Source organism: Fusarium graminearum, chromosome 3 (assembly GCF_000240135.3).
Source record: "Fusarium graminearum PH-1 chromosome 3, whole genome shotgun sequence".
Lineage (NCBI taxonomy): Eukaryota > Fungi > Ascomycota > Sordariomycetes > Hypocreales > Nectriaceae > Fusarium > Fusarium graminearum.
Window position 1 is genome coordinate 1416181 of NC_026476.1, and position 21002 is coordinate 1437182.

The window sequence follows — 21002 nt, forward strand, 5'->3', positions numbered from 1 at the left end:
ACCATGATGATGGGGGCAAGAGAAAAGTACTAAGGAAACCAATGATGCAGCATAGCATTAAGCCCTCCCTTTATGCGAGGATATAGGATACAACCATATGGTTGCATATTCATTATGAGCGACTAGCAAGAAAGTTCGCAGCCTGAAATGCGTTAGTCGTGTTTATCACGGGCATTCACACCAAGACTTACCTTGTCAAGATCATAGTCATATTTCTCAAGAGCGTCGAGAGCCTCGGAGCGCTTGTAACCCATACTGGTAAGACTCTTGAGGATTGGGTCATCGTGCTCAGACTCGGTGGAAAAAGTGCGGTTCAAAGCCTGCTGACCAGGGTGAGGCTCGGGACCCTCTGGTTTATCGGCAGGAGCAGGTTGCGCAGCAGCTGCGCTGGGCGAGTCGAAGCCGGAGAAGATGGCGTCCCAGTCGTGAGCCTCGGGAGCCTTTTGTTGCTGGGGCCCAGCAGCTGGCTGGGTAGGCCCGGTTGAGCTGGCAGATACAAAGTCAAAGCTCTCGTTACCGAAAGCGGTAGACTCGGTCTTGGCCTGACTTCCAGGGGGGCTGCTGTCGAAGACGGGGTTAAAGTCATCCAGTCCAGAGCGAGAGATGTTGGCAAAGTCCTCGTCGGCGGAGCCCTCCTTAGCATCCTCTAAGCCTTCAAAGTCACTGTCCAGATCTTCAAACCCGCCCTTATTCTGAGGTGGGTTGGATGGGGCTGCTTGTTGCGATACAGGGGCAGTTCCGGTGGCAGCTGCACCAAAGATGTCGTCGACAGATGACTTTTGGGCGTTAGTCTCAGTGATAGTGGCGGGCGACGAAGGTTGCTCGGCGCTAGTTTCTATTAGCTGTTGTTCCTGATTCGAAAACAGACTGGTTGCTTACCTGGGAGCCTTGGGTTCTTGGGGAGAGTTGGCCTCCTGAGCAGGCTGTGGGGAAGTGCTGTCAGGAGCTGCGTGTGTCAATTCGGGCGAACCTTCAGCTGCAGGCTTAGCAGGAGGCGAGGCAGGTGTGAAGTTATCATCGAAGCCTCCGTTGTCGCTGCTAGAATCCGAGTCTTCTTCCTCGTCACGCTCGAGCTCTGAAATGGGAGGGAACTCAGAATCGAAAGCGGACGACTTGTTCGCCTCAGGAGAGGGCTTGCTTTGGGTCTTGGCAGTCGTAAAGGCGGCGAACGCGTTCTCAAAATCAGCCTTGGCCTTGGCTTCATCATGACCACCGAAGGGATCGGCAGAGTCAGCAGGCTTCGACTCATCATCCTTGGTGGCCTCGCGAGGAGCGTCATTGGGGGCAGACAGCGTATCCTTGCTTTCGGATTTATCCAGATCATCGCCAGGGAAAGCACCGGGGACGCTGCCAACGCTGTCTGAGGACTTGAAGTCACCAGGAACAGGGGTGATAGAACCGTGAAGAGGGTCATCATTACGCGAAGCGGGAGGTGACACTTGGCGGGAAGACGAGAGAGAATCGGTTTGGTCAGGGAAGGGCAAAAAGCTAGAGCTGATTTGTCTCGACTCTGGAGGGGCGGGAGGATCAGCAGCAAGAGTCGCTTGACGGCTCATGACAGGAGAGCCCTGGACAGGAGGAGTGTTGTATGAACCTGCACTGGCGTTTGAAGCACCAGTGTGCTGGGGCTTGAAGAACCCGGATTGAGCAGCAGGGGGAGGAGTGGCCGAGGAACTGGGTGGGAACGCGGGTCCGAAGAGGTCGTCGAAAGATTTGTCAGAGGCATTCTTAGTGGGAGGAGGAGAAGCAAATGCGCCCATGATATCAGTGCTTGCAGTTCGGCGGAAGAAAGGGTTGTTCGCGCTGGACACGGAAGCAGCTGGGCTTGCAATTTGGGCGGATACTGAAACTGGCGAACTAGTGTTTGCTTGACGCAGGTCATCAATGCTCTTGCCAAGGTCTTCTGCCTCCATCTTGAGCTTGTCACGTTCGCCCTCTGTGGTGGACAGCTGCTTCTTGTTGATGGCAACCAGTCCCTTTTGTTGACGAGCCTCGGACTTGAGCTTCTCAATTTGAGGCTTGAGCTGTGCAATCTCTCCATTGACTACACGGATTCGCTCCCTGAGGTTTGTGTTCTCTTGTTTGTCTGACTGCAGAGCTTCCAGTGTCTTTTGATGCTGAGCTTGAACATCGCGGTAAGTGCCTTCAAGTGTCATGCATTCAGCCTGAAGCTTGGAGGTTTCCTTTCGAGCGGTGCTGAGCTGCTCCTCGAGGGCACGGGTATCTTGAGCCTCCTTCTCATAAAGTGAGCGTAACTGGGCGAGACGCTGCTCAAAGTTTTGCTTCTGAGATGTGGCCTGGCCAAGCTCATTCTGAGTAGTAGTCCTCTTGGCCTGGACATCCTGAGTTTGCTTAGACAAGGAAGAAATCTGGTTTGAAAGGTTCGCGAGCTCAGTGGTCTCTCCCGAGATGTTCTTACTAGCCTCGTCGTTGTCTGACAACAAATCCTCGGATGCAGATGGTGCAGAAAGCTTCTGGCCGGAGCCGGTCGAGCCACCAGTAGGGTGTTGTGTCAAGCCCCTGCCGAAGGAAGATGATGGGACAAACGGCTTAAAGCTTGAGCCACCATTTCCTGTCAAGGATGGTTTCCCGGGAGAAGTAGGTGTAAAGGAGGAGCCACCGGCAAAAGGATCATTAGCATTAGAGCCTCCTGTTGACATAGGAGCCTGAGCAGGAGGTGGAGGGGCAGGGGTTGAGCTACCCGAGTCGAGGCCGAACAAATCATCAAGAGCGGACTTTGGCTGAGGAGGGGGGGCTTGTATCACAGGCGCGGGAGGAGGATCAAATGCAGATGTAGCAGTATGCGGGCGAACCTGGCTACGAAGGCTGGGGGGAATTAAGTTGGCGGGTAGGGTGGTAGGCAGAGTAACTGAACGACCAGTCCTTTGCTGTCTGATCAGGTACATAGCGACTGCGAACTGCTCGCGTGAAAGCTGGCCCTGGGAGTTGGTATCGGCAAGATCCCAAATCTGAGCCAAGGAGTCTTCAGGCAGGTTGGACTGGCTGAAAAAGGGGACAGCCTCTTCTCCAGTAATGTAACCCTTGTTACCCTTATCGAGGTCGGCATAGATCTGATCGAATCGAGCCTTATCGGCGGGGGTCACCGCCCAGTCGCTAGCACCGCTCTGTTGAGGGGACATGGGAGGTCGGCCAAGAGGGCTGTTTGTGCGAACTTGCGCCGTCCCACTGAGTTGTCGAGGAATAGCAGAGATACCGGGACCAGTCGAAGATTGGCGTGGAACTGGGCCACGACGTGAGGCAGCCTCGTAAAGGCCAGGAGGAAGGACACTAGGGAGAGATCGTAGAGCTCCGGTCTTCATAGAGGTGAGCAGGTGCATGGCGATGATAAATTCTGTCAAGACAAGAGCTCCACGCTGCTCGACATCGGCAAGCTGCCATATTCGGCCCAGTGCTTCGTTGGGCAGACCAGACTTTTCGAAAATGCCTCGAGCCTGATCACCGGGGAGCTGGCCATTCTGAAGAGGCTGTCGTTCGAATAGACCGGTATATTGTGTGACCTTCTCGGGAGTCAGGGGTGGGATGCGGATCGGACCGCCAGTGCTCTGGGCTTGGAGAGCAGCTGGAGGAGGAGGCGAGCTGACGGGGACAGGCGGAGGCGGAGGGATACCGCCGGTGGGTTGAGGTGCGATGCCATCGAATCGAGGAAGAGGAGCTTGTTGAAGGGCAATCTCGGGCGTAGGCTCGCGACCGGCTTGTGCGTGTCCGATGAGTCGTAGGGCGATGCCGAAGCCAGCTGGTGTCAAGAAACCTCGATTCTCCTTATCGGCGATTTGCCATATCTATAAAGTGTAAGCGGGCCGAAGGTTGACGGTTGAATGCTTTGATGGTGGACGTACTTCGCCAAGAATACGGGAGTCGAGGCCTGTTTTGTGGAAGAACCTGACAGCAATTTCGCCAACCACAACACCAACACTCTCGGAATCGGCTTGTCGGAAGAGTTGACCATAGGTCCGTTTCTCATCAGGAGAAAGGTTCAGGTTTGGCGCTGATAGCAAGTTAGCTTACGTGGAACAAGTCGAAATGCCATGCGAGTGCCAGATACCTTCATCAGCCGCCATTATCACGTATGCAAGCTACAACGAGCTCAGGACGGGAGACACGGACGTCGGGTCGCGATAGCGCCAGGAGATGTTGGAGTTGATGATGCTTGTCGGGTTAGCGATGGATATGGACCGCGGCTATCGATTATAGAGTCGATAGAGCGATCGATGATAAAGCTCGATATAACGGGCGAAGAGAACGGATACCGTTGTTGAGGAGGTTGAATTCTGGTGCTTCAAGATGGAGATGGAGATGAGATTGGATTGGATTGGATCGTCAGCCCGGCCTGGGTCCAGTCTGGGTCTGCCTGGGTCTGGGTCTGTCGTTTGGGCGATTATGGGGGGTTGGTCGGTGCTGCCCAGACCTCAAAGAGGGAGCTGGAGCAAATGGGAGATGACGACAGGGGACATGAAAACCAATCAGGAGGCGTTGAAACTCACAGGGGATAGGGCGGAACCTTGACAGAAGCAATCATGAATTATCCGCTAAAGACGCACTGAAGCGAGTCTCACAGTCTACGTAAGGGTTTAAGCCATGGATAAAGCTTGTGGAAGCTGTCAATATCCAGCTACAGAAGCGAAGCTCCACCCACTGAACGTCATACCTGGAAAAGATTCCAAAAGAAACAACAAAGTTAGTATAATGCTATATTGGTGAGTTGTAGTTTCGGTCTTTAGACTGTTTAGCTATTAAGAGGTTTATTGAACATCTTACATACCGTTGCTATCATTAATACAATAGCGGCTACATTGACTACATGTACATGAATGCGACTTTTATTACAAATATCATACACTGTATGGCCATGATTTATTCTGCGTTTCAAATGAGGTCATGTGCAGACTCGCGTTGGCCCGAGGTTACTGAGACCTGCAGTGTGTCGCTATAGCTGCGTGTGCATGCATATGCGTGCCCTGGCTGCATGATGCCTAAGGAATACGTCTGCAGTCATCTTGCCGGAGAGGACTTTAATCATGCTACAGCCTTTCAATATTCTACACAATCACATACAAATATACATACTTGCAGTCCTACATATAATACCAGGGATCATATATGCTTATATAATCCTGCAAGTTACTATATCTAGCGTAGTCTTTTGGTAGGTGGTGTTCTTTGTAATCAACCTCGGCTGAACAGAGTGTACCTGCCCGTTACTGGGCTGTTATTATTCCAGGGAGTACTTTGACAAGTCGCCACCAAGATACAAAAAGATGAGGAATTATAATTCTAGAAACATGATTCCACATTTTGTTTATCTGATTTGAAACTTGACAACCTCGAGGGACTCTTCAACAAGGTCTTTGCAGCCAACCACGGGGCAAGCTTGTCTCTGCAACTATTTGCCGTTAACGGGAACGGGAACGGATGCGGAAGTGTAAGTGGAACTCTCTAGACCCCGTAAATCAAATCAAATCAAAAAATCATCATCATCAAGCTGCAGGTGGATTTCAAATCGTTCTCTTTATCCTCAGCTCGTCATTGAAATCAACCAATCCAAGCTCAATCCTCGAACCCGTTTGCTTACTCAGTGTTCCGATAATCATCTTGATAACCAATTCTCTCATATCAAATCAATTCCGTCCAATCCGCTTCTGCAGGGCTCTCTCAACCACAACAACCCCGCCACAACCACGTCTAACTAGGAGGTACTTTCGTGCTTTTACTGTCCCATCGCATATTGTATCTTGTCGTTGTTCATTTAAAAGACGTCATTCCCCTCCCACCTTTCTTTTACTCCATTCGTGACAATTCATAAAGGTCAAGCCTCGGTGCAGCCTTTGTCCATGCAAGCTCTCGCCCACTCTTTACGCTCATCAACACTGTCTTCGTCTTCGAGAACAACCCCGCTGCGAATAGCTTCAATTACTCGACACTTGTCTACATCTGCGCGCAATATGGCTCCCGTTACCAAGGAGACCGATTACCTCGTCATTGGCGGTGGTAGTGGAGGACTTGCCTCTGCGCGCATGGCCAGCAACAAGTTTGGCATCAAAGCTACCATTGTCGAGAACAAGCGACTTGGTGGAACTTGTGTCAACGTTGGGTGCGTATCCCGTTGAAGCTTATACTGAACTTAGAAACTAACATATTATCTAGCTGTGTGCCAAAGAAGGTTACTTACAACGCTGCCGCCCTTGCCGAGGCCATCCACGATTCCAAAGCCTATGGCTTCTCCGTCCAGGAGACAGCTCCCTTCGACTGGTCCACCTTCAAGACCAAGCGTGACGCTTACATCAAGCGCCTGAACGGTATTTACGAGCGAAACCTCAACAACGACAAGGTCGATTACGTACACGGTTGGGCCCGCCTCACCTCCAAGAACCAGGCCGAGGTCACACTCGACGACAACTCCAAAGTTCTGATCAACGCCAAGAAGATTCTTGTCGCTGTTGGAGGCAAGCCCACCATTCCTCCCGAGATTCCCGGCTCCGAGTATGGCACCAACAGTGATGGTTTCTTCGACATTTCCACACAGCCCAAGAAGGTCGCCATTGTCGGTGCGGGTTACATCGCTGTCGAGTTCGCTGGCATGTTCAACGCCCTTGGCACAGAGACTCACCTCTTCATCCGCCACGATACCTTCCTCCGCAACTTCGACCCCATGATCCAAGAGGCGGTTACCAAGGAGTACGAGAGACTCGGCGTTAAGCTTCACAAGCGTTCGCAGGCCAGCAAGATCGAGAAGGACTCCAACGGTAAGCTTACCGTCACATACAAGGACGACCAAGGCAACGAGAGCGTTGTCAGCGATGTCGACAACCTGATCTGGGCTATCGGCCGAACCCCTGAGACCAAGGGGATCGGTCTGGAGGAGGCTGGAGTTAAGCTTGCCAAGTCTGGACACATTATTGTCGATGAATACCAAAACACCGACGTCGACAGCATCTACGCTCTTGGCGACGTTACCGGAGAGGTTGAATTGACACCCGTTGCCATTGCTGCTGGACGCCGTCTCGCGCATCGTCTGTTCGGCGGTGCCGAGTTTTCCACCCTTAAGCTCGACTACAGCAACATCCCCTCCGTTGTATTCTCTCACCCCGAGGTCGGCAGCATTGGCTTGACAGAGCCCGAGGCTATCGAGAAGTACGGCAAGGACAACATCAAGGTCTACAAGACAAGCTTCACAGCCATGTACTACGCCATGATGGAGCCCGAGCAGAAGGGTCCTACCAACTACAAGCTTATTACAACTGGCCCCGAGGAGAAGGTTGTTGGTCTGCACATTATGGGAATTGGCAGCGGTGAGATGCTGCAGGGCTTTGGCGTCGCTATCAAGATGGGTGCCACAAAGGCCGACTTTGACAGCTGCGTTGCCATTCATCCTACCAGCGCTGAAGAGATTGTGACATTGAAATAGAGAGAGGATATAGACATTTACGAATACAAGAGTTAATAAAGATCTGTGAAATAGAAGGAATTATGTTTTCCGGTTCATGCTGTTGTGTATGTATGACAAGGTGATTCTTGTGCAAAGTGGTGATCTCACGAAAGGGGTTGATTTCTAGGGATTAGTGATCAAACAACTGAGACACATCAATATTCAGCTATCCTAAGCCTGCATCGTGATCAGATACAATCATCTTTGTCTGGGTTGAACTTCGAAGAAGCCAGGCCCCTGTTGAGATCACCACCACCCATTCTCATCAAGCCTTTGCCATATGCATCGTCTCACTTCCAGGACTGGGCCACGATAAGTGCAACCCTAGGGAATGCATACTTACTTTACGCATAGGAAATTGCCAAGTTGAAGTAGTTTCTCACTACTGGCCGATGTCATACTCTCAAGCCCTTTCATGTCGTCATGGCTGAGTGAAGCAAAGCACAAGTCAAATCTGACTTTCGCTAGTATTGTCACACACAATGAGACACTATCCACGCATCAATAAGAACAACGCAATTCTAAACTCTCAATTTTTGACGATAATTTTATACAAGATTAGAAATTGGGATTCTTGTAACGTTATAAAACGTCAAGCGGCTATCGGTGACCGGTAGCCACTTATCTCGGGACCCAATCGAGACAGGTCAGTTATATTCCCTCTTCACAACTCACTTACACTGCATACATATCCTTACGTCAACGACAACTAAACACCAATGTCTCTTTCAAAACGCGCCAACGATGCAGAGAAGGCCATCGAGGGTATGGATCTCTGGGAGGTCATACCCAACCTCTTCGACCAAGAGACCAATCCTGATGGCATCGTGAGTTTGGGCGTTGCCGAGAATACCCTCATGCACGATGTTCTCCGGAAGCACATCCACGACAACTTGGCGTTGACGAACCCAGCTTTCACCTATGGAGATGGTACAACGGGCACGAAGCAGGTCAAGAAATCTGTATCGCGGTTCTTGACCAAACATCTCAAGCCATTCAAGGCTATTGAGCCGGCGCATATCACCATGACCAATGGATGCAGTGCTGCTATTGAGCACTTGTCGTGGGCTGTTGCGAACCCTGGAGACGGGATCCTTCTTGGACAACCATACTACGGAACCTTTGTTCCTGATCTCACTGCCCGTTTCGGAGCAAAGCTTCTCCCAGTTGCTTTTGGCGAGGTTGACCCCCTCGGCGAGGCCGCAGTAGCCGAGTACGAGAAAGTCATTCTTGAAGCTCAGGCTCAGGGGACCAGAGTTTCAGGTCTTGTCATCAGCCACCCGCATAACCCCTTGGGACGGTGCTACTCTCGCAGTGTTCTTATTGCATTTATGAAGTTGTGCCAGAAGTACGAGATGCACTTCATCAGTGATGAGATCTATGCCTTGTCTGTCTGGACCAACACGGTTGACCAACATCCTCTCTCTGTTCCTTTTGAGTCTGCTCTTTCGATTGATACTACAGACATCATCGATACTGATCGTGTACATGTTCTCTGGGGCATGTCGAAAGACTTTGGCGCAAACGGTATCCGAGTTGGCACGATTGTGTCTCAGGCCAACATGTCTCTGCACGCTTCTATAGTAGCAGTTGGGTTGTACAGCTCAGTATCATCCATCTCGGATCATGTCACAGTCAACATATTGGAAGATGATGCTTTTGTCGAGTCATATATTGTCGAGAACCAGAAGAGGCTATCGGCTCAGTACACTCGTGTTGTATCATGGGCCCGGAAGAACCAGATCGAGTACGCTCCAGGAGTAAATGCTGCCTTTTTCCTCTGGATTGACCTGGGCAAGTATTACATGGCACGACACCCTGGTTTGGAGACCGATGATATTACGGATCTTATTATGAGTAAGTTGATGGCAAAGAAAATCTTTCTGGCATCTGGCAAGGGGTTTGGTTCAGAGAAGCCTGGCTGGTTCAGGATTGTGTTCTCGCATGATGATGCGTACCTTGATCTGGGCCTTGAACGGGTGATTAATGCATTGCTATAGAGCTGGCTTATAAAGATTATAAGAATAAATCATAACGTGCTCCCCCTGATAACATGCTTGACATGTATGAAGTGGCAATTACCCATCACCAAGATCAAAGTGTTGAATAAAGCTATGTAAGATGGCATTCATGTCAAAGAGTGTCTGCACAGGCAAGGACTTATTATCATTTGATGTGCTTTGCGAGGCTATGAACATCTCCACTGAAATTTGACTACACGGAAGGGATGATGGGGATCGGAGTTATGTTACTTTCATTTGAGAAATATTGTATTTGAATGTCTACTGCAGGTATGAAGGTTACAGCCACTTGGCGATATTTCGTGTAGTAGGAGTCAGAGGTGCAAGCTCTTTCCAACTGTCAGATACTGGAAGTATACTAAGCGGGCAGTATAATTCATATTAGTAGACGTTGGGACAGACTTCAGACTGGTCCTCGTTACAAGTTGTGAAACTACTTTTGGGGTATTTCTTTAGTTATTAGGGCAACTCGTCGACTAAGAGCACAATGGCGGAATCAATAAGTAAGTCCATGTCCCTTGAATCAGGTTCCTATGCTATCTGCCTCTATAGCCTAAAGCTTAGAGGTCGTCCTTTTCTGATGTCCCCAGATTCTCGACTAACTAAACGTTAGATTTGCTAATACTCCACCTTTCAAATACTTTGAGTGGTCGTGACATGTTGTAGTCTGAGGGAAATGATACCCTCAATTTTCCTACTCCCCACTGGCTAGAATACTACTAGTAGTGCACAACTTTGAGCATTCGGCACTGACACCTAGATAGAGCCTCTTTGCGAGACTATCTTTAGAAAGGGACGTTGAAGCCGGCGCCGTCTTGTGGTCCACTGTTAAGGGTCCTCTCTCTCTCTCGTACAAAGGCCAAATTCGGATTATACAGACGGAGAGTCCTGTGGTTAGTGTACGTACATATCCACGCATAAAGAAACGAAGTGCTCCAACCGGATGACACCGGGCCCGTTTCAATCAGCATCTCATCTCCATCTCAGGGTCTCGCCCGCTCCCCGGGGAAAGAAGATGCATCAACCCCGATGGAGTAAACTGGAGCATGGTCCTTGCGGTAGGGAACTTGGTGCGTTGTACGACAGTAGCAGACCGGTCTTACAGCACATTTGGCATTAGTTAGGTAGGTTCTGCCACTGGGCAGGCAAAGAGAGAAGAAGAAAACTCTGCCTGGCATGGACAAGTACAGGGACAGGGCAAGGATGAGCCATGACAGCAAAGACAGAGACAGCACTTCGGCGACCAGCCCGGCGGTCCGTTAGAGCGGGTAGATCCCTCCCGGAGGCCGGTAGCCCAATCGGAAGAGAGTTTTCAAGCCCGGTAGTATCCAATTCTTTTTTAAAGTGCATATGCCATCCAACGGCCCTTGAAACCCCAGCAAAACAACTTTGACGGACCGACTTTTATATATGGGGATCGTGTCGGGGAACCAAACCGTTTGACCACAGAATCTAGACTTGCCAGGCTACTGCCGTCTGATGGGGATCTAGCAGGGGGAGGAGTTTGGTTTGGTTTGGTTTGGTTTGGTTTGGGTATGGTCCCCTATACGTGAACCCTTGGAGATAGCAAGTGGATGCCTTTTTTCCAGGTCAACTGATCTGACAAGTACGGAGTACCTAATAAACTGAGATGTCAGCCAGCTTAAAAAGAAAGATAGGCGAAAGCGGAATTTGACGATGGCACAAAACACACACAGACTACGCCGCACAGGTGCAGAAACTTCACTATAACGCATTTCAGTGGCACCACGGCTAGTTTTATTACCTAAAGACAAGTCAAAGAGTCAAGCATAGCTGTCATTCACTGTTGGGTTGATTCATGTTCATGTTGGGTAGTTTTGACCTGAAAACATACCCAAATATACATCCCTGAACGGTGTGTATCTTGGCTGTGCCTGAACTGAACCCTGAATGCAATACCGATACCCGAACAGAATCTGTCTGACAGGCTGACAGCCTTACTGTAACCCCCCCTGCCATATCAATGTATCATAGAGATCCTGCACAAGAGGACAAGAGTCTATCTCACTGGATACAAACGAAAAGATGTGCTCAGACATGCATCTTAATGACGGGACAATGGCGATAATGTCATGTCGGTACGTTTACTTTTTCGTCAATCTTTACTGAGAAAAGACATGTAAGCTGAGCTGCTAAAATACGGGTACGTACCAAACTGACGGGACATTGATAATAATAAACTCGCTAAAACTGTCGCTGTCAAAAACCCCAACTGACGGGCTGAAAAGAATTTTCGTACAGGGGTTGGTTTCTTTGAGAGCCAAGTGTAGACAGACCTACACCAATGGATCCCTTACACGGATATCATCAGCCTCGATAGATTCATTGTCCAGACACTCCTGTCGCATCGCACTAGGAGTAATTTCGGACATCCCTGGAGAGAGAAAATTTTCATTCCAGGCACGGCAAAGCAAAGCAAACAAATTGGTGAACCAAGAACAAATGCAAGGGCAAGGGCAAGATCTCTCTCGGGATATCGAACAGTAGTTCAAACTCTAGATCCCTCCCACATCCCCCAGATCCTGCAAGCGTCCACTCTTTTTTTTACACAAGAAGCCAAGCTTTTTGAAGATCGTTACCAACGTCTTGCTAGACAAATTTTGGTGCCAGGGGGAAACACTGAGATGGAGGTGAGGAGAACCGGAGGAACCGTCTGGTTTGGGTTTAAGTTTATCACTTTCAATGCTCTACTTTCTCTCGGCTCTTTCTTTGTTGGCCTTTTCGCCTCCCACTAAGTACTAAAAAGCCTCCAAGGTCACTGAGTGGTTGATTGTTTCAAGGTTTGGAGCTTACGAAGCCCTCCCCGTGGCAGCCGGTCCCTCATCGTTATTCCAAGAGGGAAAGGCCAAACAGACTTTGGCCGTGCTGAATGCGGATGTGACCCTCCAATGTCGACATTCTGAAGAATTAAGGACCTGCTAGTGAGTCTTGAGCCAAAAGCCAAAGCCTCTTCTCGCCAGGAACACTGAATCTATGCCCGATTCTGGGAGGGAGTTTTCGTATGAAGCTATCCACGACCCGGGATGTGAATGAATCAACCAAACTAAAAAAGAAAATGAGGCCATTGGGTCTAGATCTAGACAGACGTGCCGTAAAATAGACGCCTCAATTTGCCTCTTTGCAACACAAAGAGTAGTTGCAAAAAACGATGCCGTCTTCATCCGTAGATATCATGTAAAAGACTCCGCAAATTCGGGGTCGACCGGTCCGGCGCGGGGAACAGGAGCTGGGGAAAGCTCTTTGGTTAGTCAGGTCTACTTTAATGTCTTGGGTCTTGGGTCAGTGATTGTCCGACTATTGACGACAATAACCGACGACTGAGAGATGATGAACCTGTCTCAGTTGAGCCGACAGTTCTTTTCTCTTTTGACAGCTACCGTCTGATTCAGTAGGCGCTTCCGAGATCCAGTCATCGACATGGGATATCTTTCTCAATCTTTACTTATGCAGAGGGACAAGAAAGGAAAATCAGAAACACACCCAATCGCCTTGAGTCCCTTGTTGTTACCGGCTGCCTCCCCCGGTTGCTGGTCCTGAGATACTCGCGTTACACAGCTTGGAAACCCCCAAGACAAAGAAAGAAAGCGGGTACAGGTCCGAGAGACAAGACGTTTAAAAAAGAAAATAATAAAAGAAATTATCAGTACGAGGCGGAGATAGCAAGGTAACAAGATTCCTTACGTTTGCAGCAAACATAGACATAGACATCCCTTCATTCAAGCCTCCCTAGTCTAATAAACTCTTGTTGTTCCACAAAGTTTCTCGAAGCTCCAGAATCTCGATGATTGACTGAGCTGAGAACAAAAATAAGGGATTCGTGGCTTAACCCATTCCAGACGTGTTTTAAGCCAGCCACATGTGCGATCAATATTTTCTTTTTCACAGGGAGAGGGAGATAAGCATCATGCATTGCCTATAGCCGTGTTCACGCTCATGCTCATGCTCATGCTCGAGATACCAGCTCTCAAGATACACCAAGTTAGGCTCCTGAGTCTGCAAGTGCAACGTGATCTACCAACACAAGGCGTATCGCCATTGAATCTTGTGCAATGCCTAGGTACTCCTACCAAGCCTAATCAATAAAGAACCATCACTCTCGGATGAACCGGCTAGTTTGGGGCTTGCGCATGTTTCGGGGCTCTTTCTACGTAGAACAAGTCCAGCGAGACAAGTATTTCTGGGCTGACGTGCTGGGCTGACTGACTATCAATTCCCAGCTCTGTGGACGACAAGACACTAACTTCAACGCTACCCAGCCTAACGAATTGGATAGAACAAACAGCAATTGGAATTCATGGCTTAAAATCGCGAACGCAGTGGAACATTTGCTCTAAGAGACATGGCTGACCTTTGACCCCCAAAGGGCGCTCATGTCCATGTGTTACACCCCTTTGGAGGGGGGGTTGGTCTCATTGCAAGAAGCCTTGTATTGCCTCCTGTAGGCGAGATAACCGTAATGGTGTCAGAAATTCCAAAATGATGGAATTTGGTGCTTGATTGGAGCGCCATGCAAATGGCGTAAGGAGAGAGGCAAGACAACGCATCATGATCATCACAGATGAGGCAATTGGTCTTGGTAAAAGAGGTAAAAAAAAAAGGCTATTATTGTCGATACGAATGAGAACGGTGTCAGACGGATTAACCCATAATAGCCGATTCTTCCGTTACTGGACGGTGCAGAGACATCGTGAATAGCCGGTGATGTATGTATGTACGTAGTTATGTAGGAGTCAGAAAATAGGTATAGTACATAGATACAATACGAGGGAACTTGTGTTCAAAGTGCAGTGAGTGCCTGCTCGGCATAAACGGGCGATACGCCCTTCTGAAACGGCCTTTGTATGTGTCAAAGCGAGAGCCTATCGAAGTAAGAGATGACGACCAAATCAGCATTGAGAACAACAGCAATAAGGCATCAATCTGGTTGAATGCGGTTGTATCAGTCAATATCAGAGGTCCATTCGGCCTTTGAGCCGCAGTCGGTTGTGGAGGGTAGGATTCCACGTGGTGTAACCACACCACAGGGACAAGATCCGACCCGTCAATTGCTGAGCATGGATACATCATATCATACAGTACATGGCAGTATTATATGCCGCAACAATTTGCGGCATATAAAGGGATATTCAAGGATGTCTAGACACTCAATCCGACTCGTCGAGTTGACTACGCCCTCCTTTGTAAGAGATAAAGAGGCTGGCTGATGAATCTTACTGTCTGTCCGCATGTATGTACCTACATATGTGCGTAATATCCTATTTTGGCCAGAGGCATGTGTACTCGTACTACGTTTCACAGCACTCGCATGGATGAATGGATGTCCAGGTATCACAACCGCCCTGCCTTTGCCTTTGTCCTACCTCCCTCTCTGGAGTAACACAACAGGAACCGGATCACAAGCGACGAACCGGAAGACATTTTAATTAGCATAAATAAGAGAGAGAGAAAACTTTTTTCTTAGTGATACATCAATAGAGAAAAAAAGTGGCCCTTTGGAATGATTACATTGAGAATAGCAATGAGAAAGGTCTGCCCATTGTTTTGTTTCCAGCATATTTCACCTTTCAATGATACATGATTGATTGGACAGGTTCAGCCAGCCTCTCTCAAGTCGAGACATGTAAGAGCCTCAGAATCCAATTACCGAACTGACACCCGGCAGTGGGGGTCATGTCATTATTGTTGATCCAATTGGTTCAAACAGGTGTTGAGAAATAAAAGCAATTACTAGAGACATTGATGAGCATGTTACAGCGAGTGCGAATGCCGTGCCTTGATACCACCAAAAGCCACCATGGATAATTGTAACCCTGTATCCAATTCACAATGCACAATTCTTTGTCCATCAATTATGTATCCAGGATATTCGTGGCGGGTCAGGCCGAAACTGAGTTCAAACTCAAATCAACTCAATTCGACTCTCTCTCTGTCTTTGTCAAGGATCAGGGAAGTTCCAAAACTCGTTCCTTGAACCAAGGCAAGAATCATAAGTAAGCGGTAATAATAACATGGGTCGTGGGCAGCGCCGACGTCACCCAGCGGTCCATGCTACCAAATGGAAGAGGAGGGGAGGTTCAAGGTGAGCTTCCGGAAGCACAACAACCATTCCATTCACAGCGTAACGCAACCTCCGGGCCGTCCCCGCCGATCAATTAGAACAAGTTTTCTTTCCCCTTTTTCATCTGCTTCCAGAGACAAGAACATTTAGTTACAGGGTTTTGGGTTTGGGTATGGTATGATAGAGACATAGAGGTTGCCACGTAGGTTGGTAGTGGATATACATCATACATAATAACAACTAAAACAGGGACGAGAAGAAGAAGATGAATGAAGATTTGTCAGTGAAACATCTACTAAAAAAGACGATCGATCGATAGAACTCAAAAAAGTGAACTCGTAAGCCAAACGAAACAGCCTTATCTAGGAACATCCCTCAACAAGATTTGTAGCTGGTGAAGCATAACATAACCCCATAGTCCCGAAACAAGCCACGAATCCACTTTATTTGCTCTTGCAATGCACTTGGATCCTGATGCAAAACAATGCAAAGCAAAATGCAAAAATGGATGGCAGAACCGGAATCCTGGGGTTTCACTGCCGGTCGAAGCGAGGCGAGGCGGAACGGAGAGGATCCGTCTGCCGATGGAGAGGGCAAACAGCCCATCTCAACATCATCTCATGTTTTCTATACGGAGTGATATTGCAGTACAGTACGGATACCCGCTCAGTTTCGGATATCAGAGGGTAAAAAATGGGCAGATTATCGTACATGTATAAGCATCTGTTTTGTGCCTAGCGTACGATCGATCCCCCAGAGAACAAAGCTACAGATCTGGCAGTGATTTCATTATGTAGTAATTAATGAATAATATTTCTTAGAGACCAAGAAAACTGGGCTGGTCTTGGCTACGTACATTGACAAAAACTCCACGTCTAAAAGCTCACGATGGCCGGGCCCTGCCGATGGGAATGATGTAGATCTCGGTCGACAATCCCGTGTCTAGGTACGTATTTTTCCCGGCATTGAACCTTTTTCTTGTAGGGATTGTATGTACGTTATGCGCCATCTCACTTTTGGTTAGAAGACAGCGAGAGATGAGATATGCCCTTGTTCAATGCCTGGTTGGGTCCTTTACACGCCCAGTGACTCCATCACCACGTCAAAACCTTGGAATGGTCATGACAACAGAGATGAAAAATTCTACTTGTCAATGCAAAGAAAGAAAAAGACCCCTGAAAAGAATTTCAAGGTCCCCTGATCTGATAATCGCCAAAAGCCAAGCTCGTCTCTCTCTGTCACCCACCAAAAAAAATCCACTCTTGAAATTTTCATCTCAGACACGTGCGAAACCATCTTGTTAGCTCAGATCATCCAATTCAGTTGAGCATCGCCGATGATAACATGAAAACAAGAATGAAGCGGATGCGCTGGCAGGCTCCAAGTCAATAGTCCACCTTACCTTACCTAGTAGACGATCGTCTCAACTACAGACTACAAAGTTACGGCCCGCATGACGTTCAGACACAAGAGACCAATCCAATCCACTGACCCCTTTGCTTGATGGGTCCCTGTACCTTTTTTAGCTACCAGGCTTTCGGGTGAGGCTAAGAAAAAAAATCTTGTTTGCGGTTGCGATACGGCACGGAACATGGAAGAAATAAATCGAGCATTCAGACGATACCGACAAAAATGATAATGGGGCCTTCCACCTCCACTCTGTATAGGCGATGCCCGAGTATTCTTGTCATGTCGTATGTGCATTGACTGAAATTTCGATTATTAACATCCACAGAGGGGCGTGAAAGGGGACCCAACCGTCCCTACTTGCATGCTCCAGTGTCACCACCGTTAACCAAGTCTGACTGACTGACGGATGAGTGAACCGAAGAAACTTTTACACCATGAGCCCAATATTTGCTCCCTTATCCCTATCAAGGGGTGCACGAGGCGAAGGGGGCAAAAGTTAACGATGACCTGAACCACTAAACACAGCACATACCACCAAAGAAACAAGCGGATACACATAGAGTTTGACGCCGACTAACTTGGCTTACAACATTGTCAATGCCTTCCTTCGGTATACCATGGCAAGAGATGGATACTATCGGGTATTACACGCTACGTAGATGACTCTTTTTCTTTGCTGTGTAAAGGCGGCGGAAGCATAAAAAACGTAAACGGATCAACGGTAGAGAGACAGCACACGTTTCGGGTACCAACCTTGGTTCTACTCAACGACCATCTGTCAAACAAAGTCTCTATTTGACTGGCATTTTTAAGACCCGTATGACACAGACACAGGCACAGGCACAGGCACAGGCACAGGCACAAGTACATACACAAAGAGTTATACAATTACAGCACAAAGTTGCGAATCTCGGTTTAGACAAAGGGCAACAAAAGAAAAAAGACAAAGCTCCCCCCCCCCGTTATCGGCCAGAAGCAAAGCCAAAAAAACAAGATTGAATTGAATCACGAGGATACTTTTTACCAAAATGTCACTGTTATTACTTGTTTCAAATTCTATTTTCTTAGTCAGGTAGTCAATCGATGTCTCCATTCTTCTTGTCAGGACTCGTGCCCATCCATCCTGTTGGATCTGAACTTGTGTTAGTAGCCGCCGGAGATCGGAGCTGACCACTACAGGTATGGCTCACAGCAAGCAGTCTAGCTCTGTTGGCCAAGCTTCAAGTCTGGGGAACGGAGCTGAAAAGAGCATTTCAAATTGACAGACAAGTCGGAATTCATCCTATCGTGAATCCAATTCTATCTATTAAGCTGCCCACTCCACCCCTGTTGTAGACCGGTCCGGAACTCACAAGTCGTGAACTCATAGACCAATTTAATCCTTGCCGCTCCTGAAGCACATCAGTTTAGCTTGAAATCATGCAAAAAAGAGCATCGCTGGGATTTGTGCCATCATCTGCTTGGGGTCTCCCTGTTAGCTAGTCTGAGAGAGTGAGAGAGATGCATATCTGTGTGTACGTGGATCCGAAAAATGCAAAAGACGGCCGAAAAAAAAGTCGATGCATATTTTTGGCCTGCGTATCCCAGTCGAGCGGCCTGGCGGTGACTGTCCGCTTGGTTGGAAATCCCCCGATAAAAAGCAGACAAACCCACTTGGTATGTGAGAAGGCTCAAGTATACCCAATGGTAGGTTATGCCCTTCGAGACATAAGGCGACAAGGGACGGTGACAGCTCAGAGACAGAACAGAACAAGACAGACTAAATAGAAACACCTAGAATTTATGCAGATTTCACATTTCAAGACGAAAAACTTGGCTTGCTTTGTTTGGAGGGAGAACGAAAAAAAGATCTCTTTGGCTATAGTATGCTATGGTATCCAATCATGTGCTATGCTGTGCAGTGTAGTGCAGTCTTCCCGCAGTTCCAGCCGATGCCCAGTTGACCCGTAGTCAAAAACCGCCAAATACCTCCCAATAGAATAATCCATCGACCGGCTTCTTGCCTGGTCGGTCCTGTGCGCCTGACCCAAATGTCCCCAGCCGTCATATCCCGGTATCATGAAAACCTCCCGTGCTCCCGTAATCCATGCTCTGAAACTTCATGTGATATCGATCCGCCCTGTATTTGGTACAAGATATCCTTCTTGCTTGGGGTTCATATCCGTGAACCCCGATGGACAAAGAAACCGCCCCAAATGATCCCCATCCATAAAAGGTTGGTTGAGATGAAAAGAAATCGTCATGGATCCATATGTTAAAACAAACTTTTTTTTAATGCAGTGCTCCGGTATAATGCCCTTCTTTGGTACAAAATAGATTCTTTGATGATGAGATAAAGAAAGGAAAAGGCGTTGAGGTGTGAGTTGAGTTAAGGTGTCGTGTTGATGTATGAGTTGTTGAATAAGTTGTGTGAGTGTTGAATGAGTTGCGTGGTAATATGTTTTTAGGTGTTATTTCGTGTGTATGATGTCGTGTTATAGTGTGGCATGGTAGTGAAGTGCTTAGTAGGATCGTCGTCGCTGAGTCCTCACGCTGTCAAAGGACACAGCGTACGCTCGGAGTTCCTTCCTCGCCTTGTCGGACAGTTGACTTTGCTCTCCTGTTGTTGAGGTGCTCTGCATGGAGCACAGGCTGCTGTGGGAGCTGGAGGGAGTGAGAGATCGGTTGTTGGCAGTCGACTCAGCGCCGTAGGGCTTGAAGGTGGGTTGGCTCATGTGCCTTGATCCGTATGGCTTTGCGTTGGAGAAATCGTAGGCGGGGGAGAGGTAGAAGCCCGAGCTAGAGGATTTCGATGATGAGGACCATTGGCAGGAAGGAGAAGTGAGGCCGGGCGAGCTGGCTTGAGAGCTGGTTGTTGATGTCTTCTCGAAGTCGGCCAGTCTGCAAGACTCGGAGCAGTAGGCGTCAGAAGATGATTGCACTTGCTTGTCGCAGGCAAGGCAGAAAGAGTGAGCCCAAGAATCGAAGTCCATGGCTGCGGTGATGTGTGGTTGTATGAGTGTGGTAGAAGGTAGTGTTGAAGGGGTTAACCCAAGAAGGTGATGTCTTGTACTTCTTTGTGTTCAAGTATTATCGAGTAAAGTATTGTAATGGTTTGGTATAGTAGAGAGAGCAAGTGAAGGATCGCAAGTGAAAGAGTCAAGATGATGGTGAAGGAGATCTGAGTTGAGAGGTTCGAGGGGGAGGGTTATGTATATTCTTGGTCAGTGGCCCAGGCACAGCCTTGGTCGATGATCAGTTGCACGACCAGGATTGCGCTAGAGGTACACTTGCTAGGAATTCGTGGAGGAGGGTACCAAGGCACACCTCTGCTCCACCAAGAGAGAGTACGTATCAGTGGAGTGTTGGACTTTGGTGGGGGCGCCTTGCCGCTCTCAATGCCCTGCAGACAGAGGCTAGCTTGGGTACGTACTGCTTCATGCTGAGAAAAATTGGTCCACATCGCTCAGTGATGGGACGCCCGCCGGGCGTGGGTTGAGCTCGTTTCAACTGGGTGTGTGGTGTGCACACCACGCCAGGGCGTCTCACACCTCCCAGACACAGGGAGTGTTGGAGAGGAGGAGGAGGGAGTGCCAGGATAGGCATTGGCAAGTGGAGTTTGGATCTCAGTGAGCTTTCGTTGCTCTTCAGGGACCGTACGTACCTAAACTGAGAGTCTTTGCAGGGCAGAGGAGGACAAGACAAGACAAGCCTCCACGACAAAGGACCCAACCAAGACATTCAAACACCAGACACAGGCGTGTGATTTTTGCTGGCCGGTACGGCTGGTACTGCACTGCACTGCGCTGCACTTCTTTTTACTTGGCTGACTGAACTGAACTGACCTGTGCTGCGCCTGAGCCCTGACCAAGCCAAGCCGTGTTTTGTTCTTTTCCTCTATCCCATCCTGGCCAACGCTATTACTGTACGAGATTGCGACGGATAGCCGAAAATTTTTCAATGACTTTGTGCATTACGGCCGGCTCATGTCCACGTCCACGAGAACAATCACCTATATCGCAAGCTCGATGAGGTGACTCAGATGGGTTATGAGATGGGGACCTTGAGA

General features: G+C 48.6%; 6 protein-coding genes across 6 annotated transcripts; 3 read left to right on the plus strand and 3 right to left on the minus strand.

The window, feature by feature from the left end:
* Positions 1 to 112: 112 nt before the first annotated feature.
* FGSG_05182 (uncharacterized protein) lies at positions 113 to 4869 on the minus strand (the record flags this gene model as incomplete). The annotated part of the gene is made up of 8 exons (XM_011325386.1): positions 113 to 142; positions 192 to 828; positions 880 to 3800; positions 3858 to 4006; positions 4503 to 4519; positions 4667 to 4707; positions 4781 to 4785; positions 4857 to 4869. 8 exons carry the CDS (start codon positions 4867 to 4869, stop codon positions 113 to 115), a joined length of 3813 nt encoding a protein of 1270 aa, XP_011323688.1.
* Positions 4870 to 5685: 816 nt separating this feature from the next.
* FGSG_05183 (glutathione reductase) lies at positions 5686 to 7473 on the plus strand. The gene is made up of 2 exons (XM_011325387.1): positions 5686 to 6109; positions 6163 to 7473. Exons 1-2 carry the CDS (start codon positions 5850 to 5852, stop codon positions 7421 to 7423), a joined length of 1521 nt encoding a protein of 506 aa, XP_011323689.1. The 5' UTR covers positions 5686 to 5849; the 3' UTR covers positions 7424 to 7473.
* A 690-nt stretch (positions 7474 to 8163) lies between these two features.
* FGSG_05184 (uncharacterized protein) lies at positions 8164 to 9444 on the plus strand (the record flags this gene model as incomplete). The annotated part of the gene is made up of 1 exon (XM_011325388.1): positions 8164 to 9444. The coding sequence occupies one exon, from the start codon at positions 8164 to 8166 to the stop codon at positions 9442 to 9444; it is 1281 nt and encodes a 426-aa protein (XP_011323690.1).
* A 1822-nt stretch (positions 9445 to 11266) lies between these two features.
* FGSG_12698 (uncharacterized protein) lies at positions 11267 to 11858 on the minus strand (the record flags this gene model as incomplete). The annotated part of the gene is given in 4 exon segments (XM_011325389.1): positions 11267 to 11308; positions 11321 to 11438; positions 11638 to 11706; positions 11767 to 11858. The coding sequence occupies 4 exon segments, from the start codon at positions 11856 to 11858 to the stop codon at positions 11267 to 11269; spliced, it is 321 nt and encodes a 106-aa protein (XP_011323691.1).
* Positions 11859 to 15312: 3454 nt separating this feature from the next.
* On the plus strand, positions 15313 to 16184 carry FGSG_05185 (uncharacterized protein; the record flags this gene model as incomplete). The annotated part of the gene is made up of 5 exons (XM_011325390.1): positions 15313 to 15476; positions 15510 to 15565; positions 15701 to 15746; positions 15794 to 15823; positions 16037 to 16184. The coding sequence occupies 5 exons, from the start codon at positions 15313 to 15315 to the stop codon at positions 16182 to 16184; spliced, it is 444 nt and encodes a 147-aa protein (XP_011323692.1).
* A 3271-nt stretch (positions 16185 to 19455) lies between these two features.
* FGSG_05186 (uncharacterized protein) lies at positions 19456 to 19926 on the minus strand (the record flags this gene model as incomplete). Its single annotated transcript, XM_011325391.1, has 1 exon — positions 19456 to 19926. One exon carries the CDS (start codon positions 19924 to 19926, stop codon positions 19456 to 19458), a length of 471 nt encoding a protein of 156 aa, XP_011323693.1.
* Positions 19927 to 21002: the final 1076 nt, after the last annotated feature.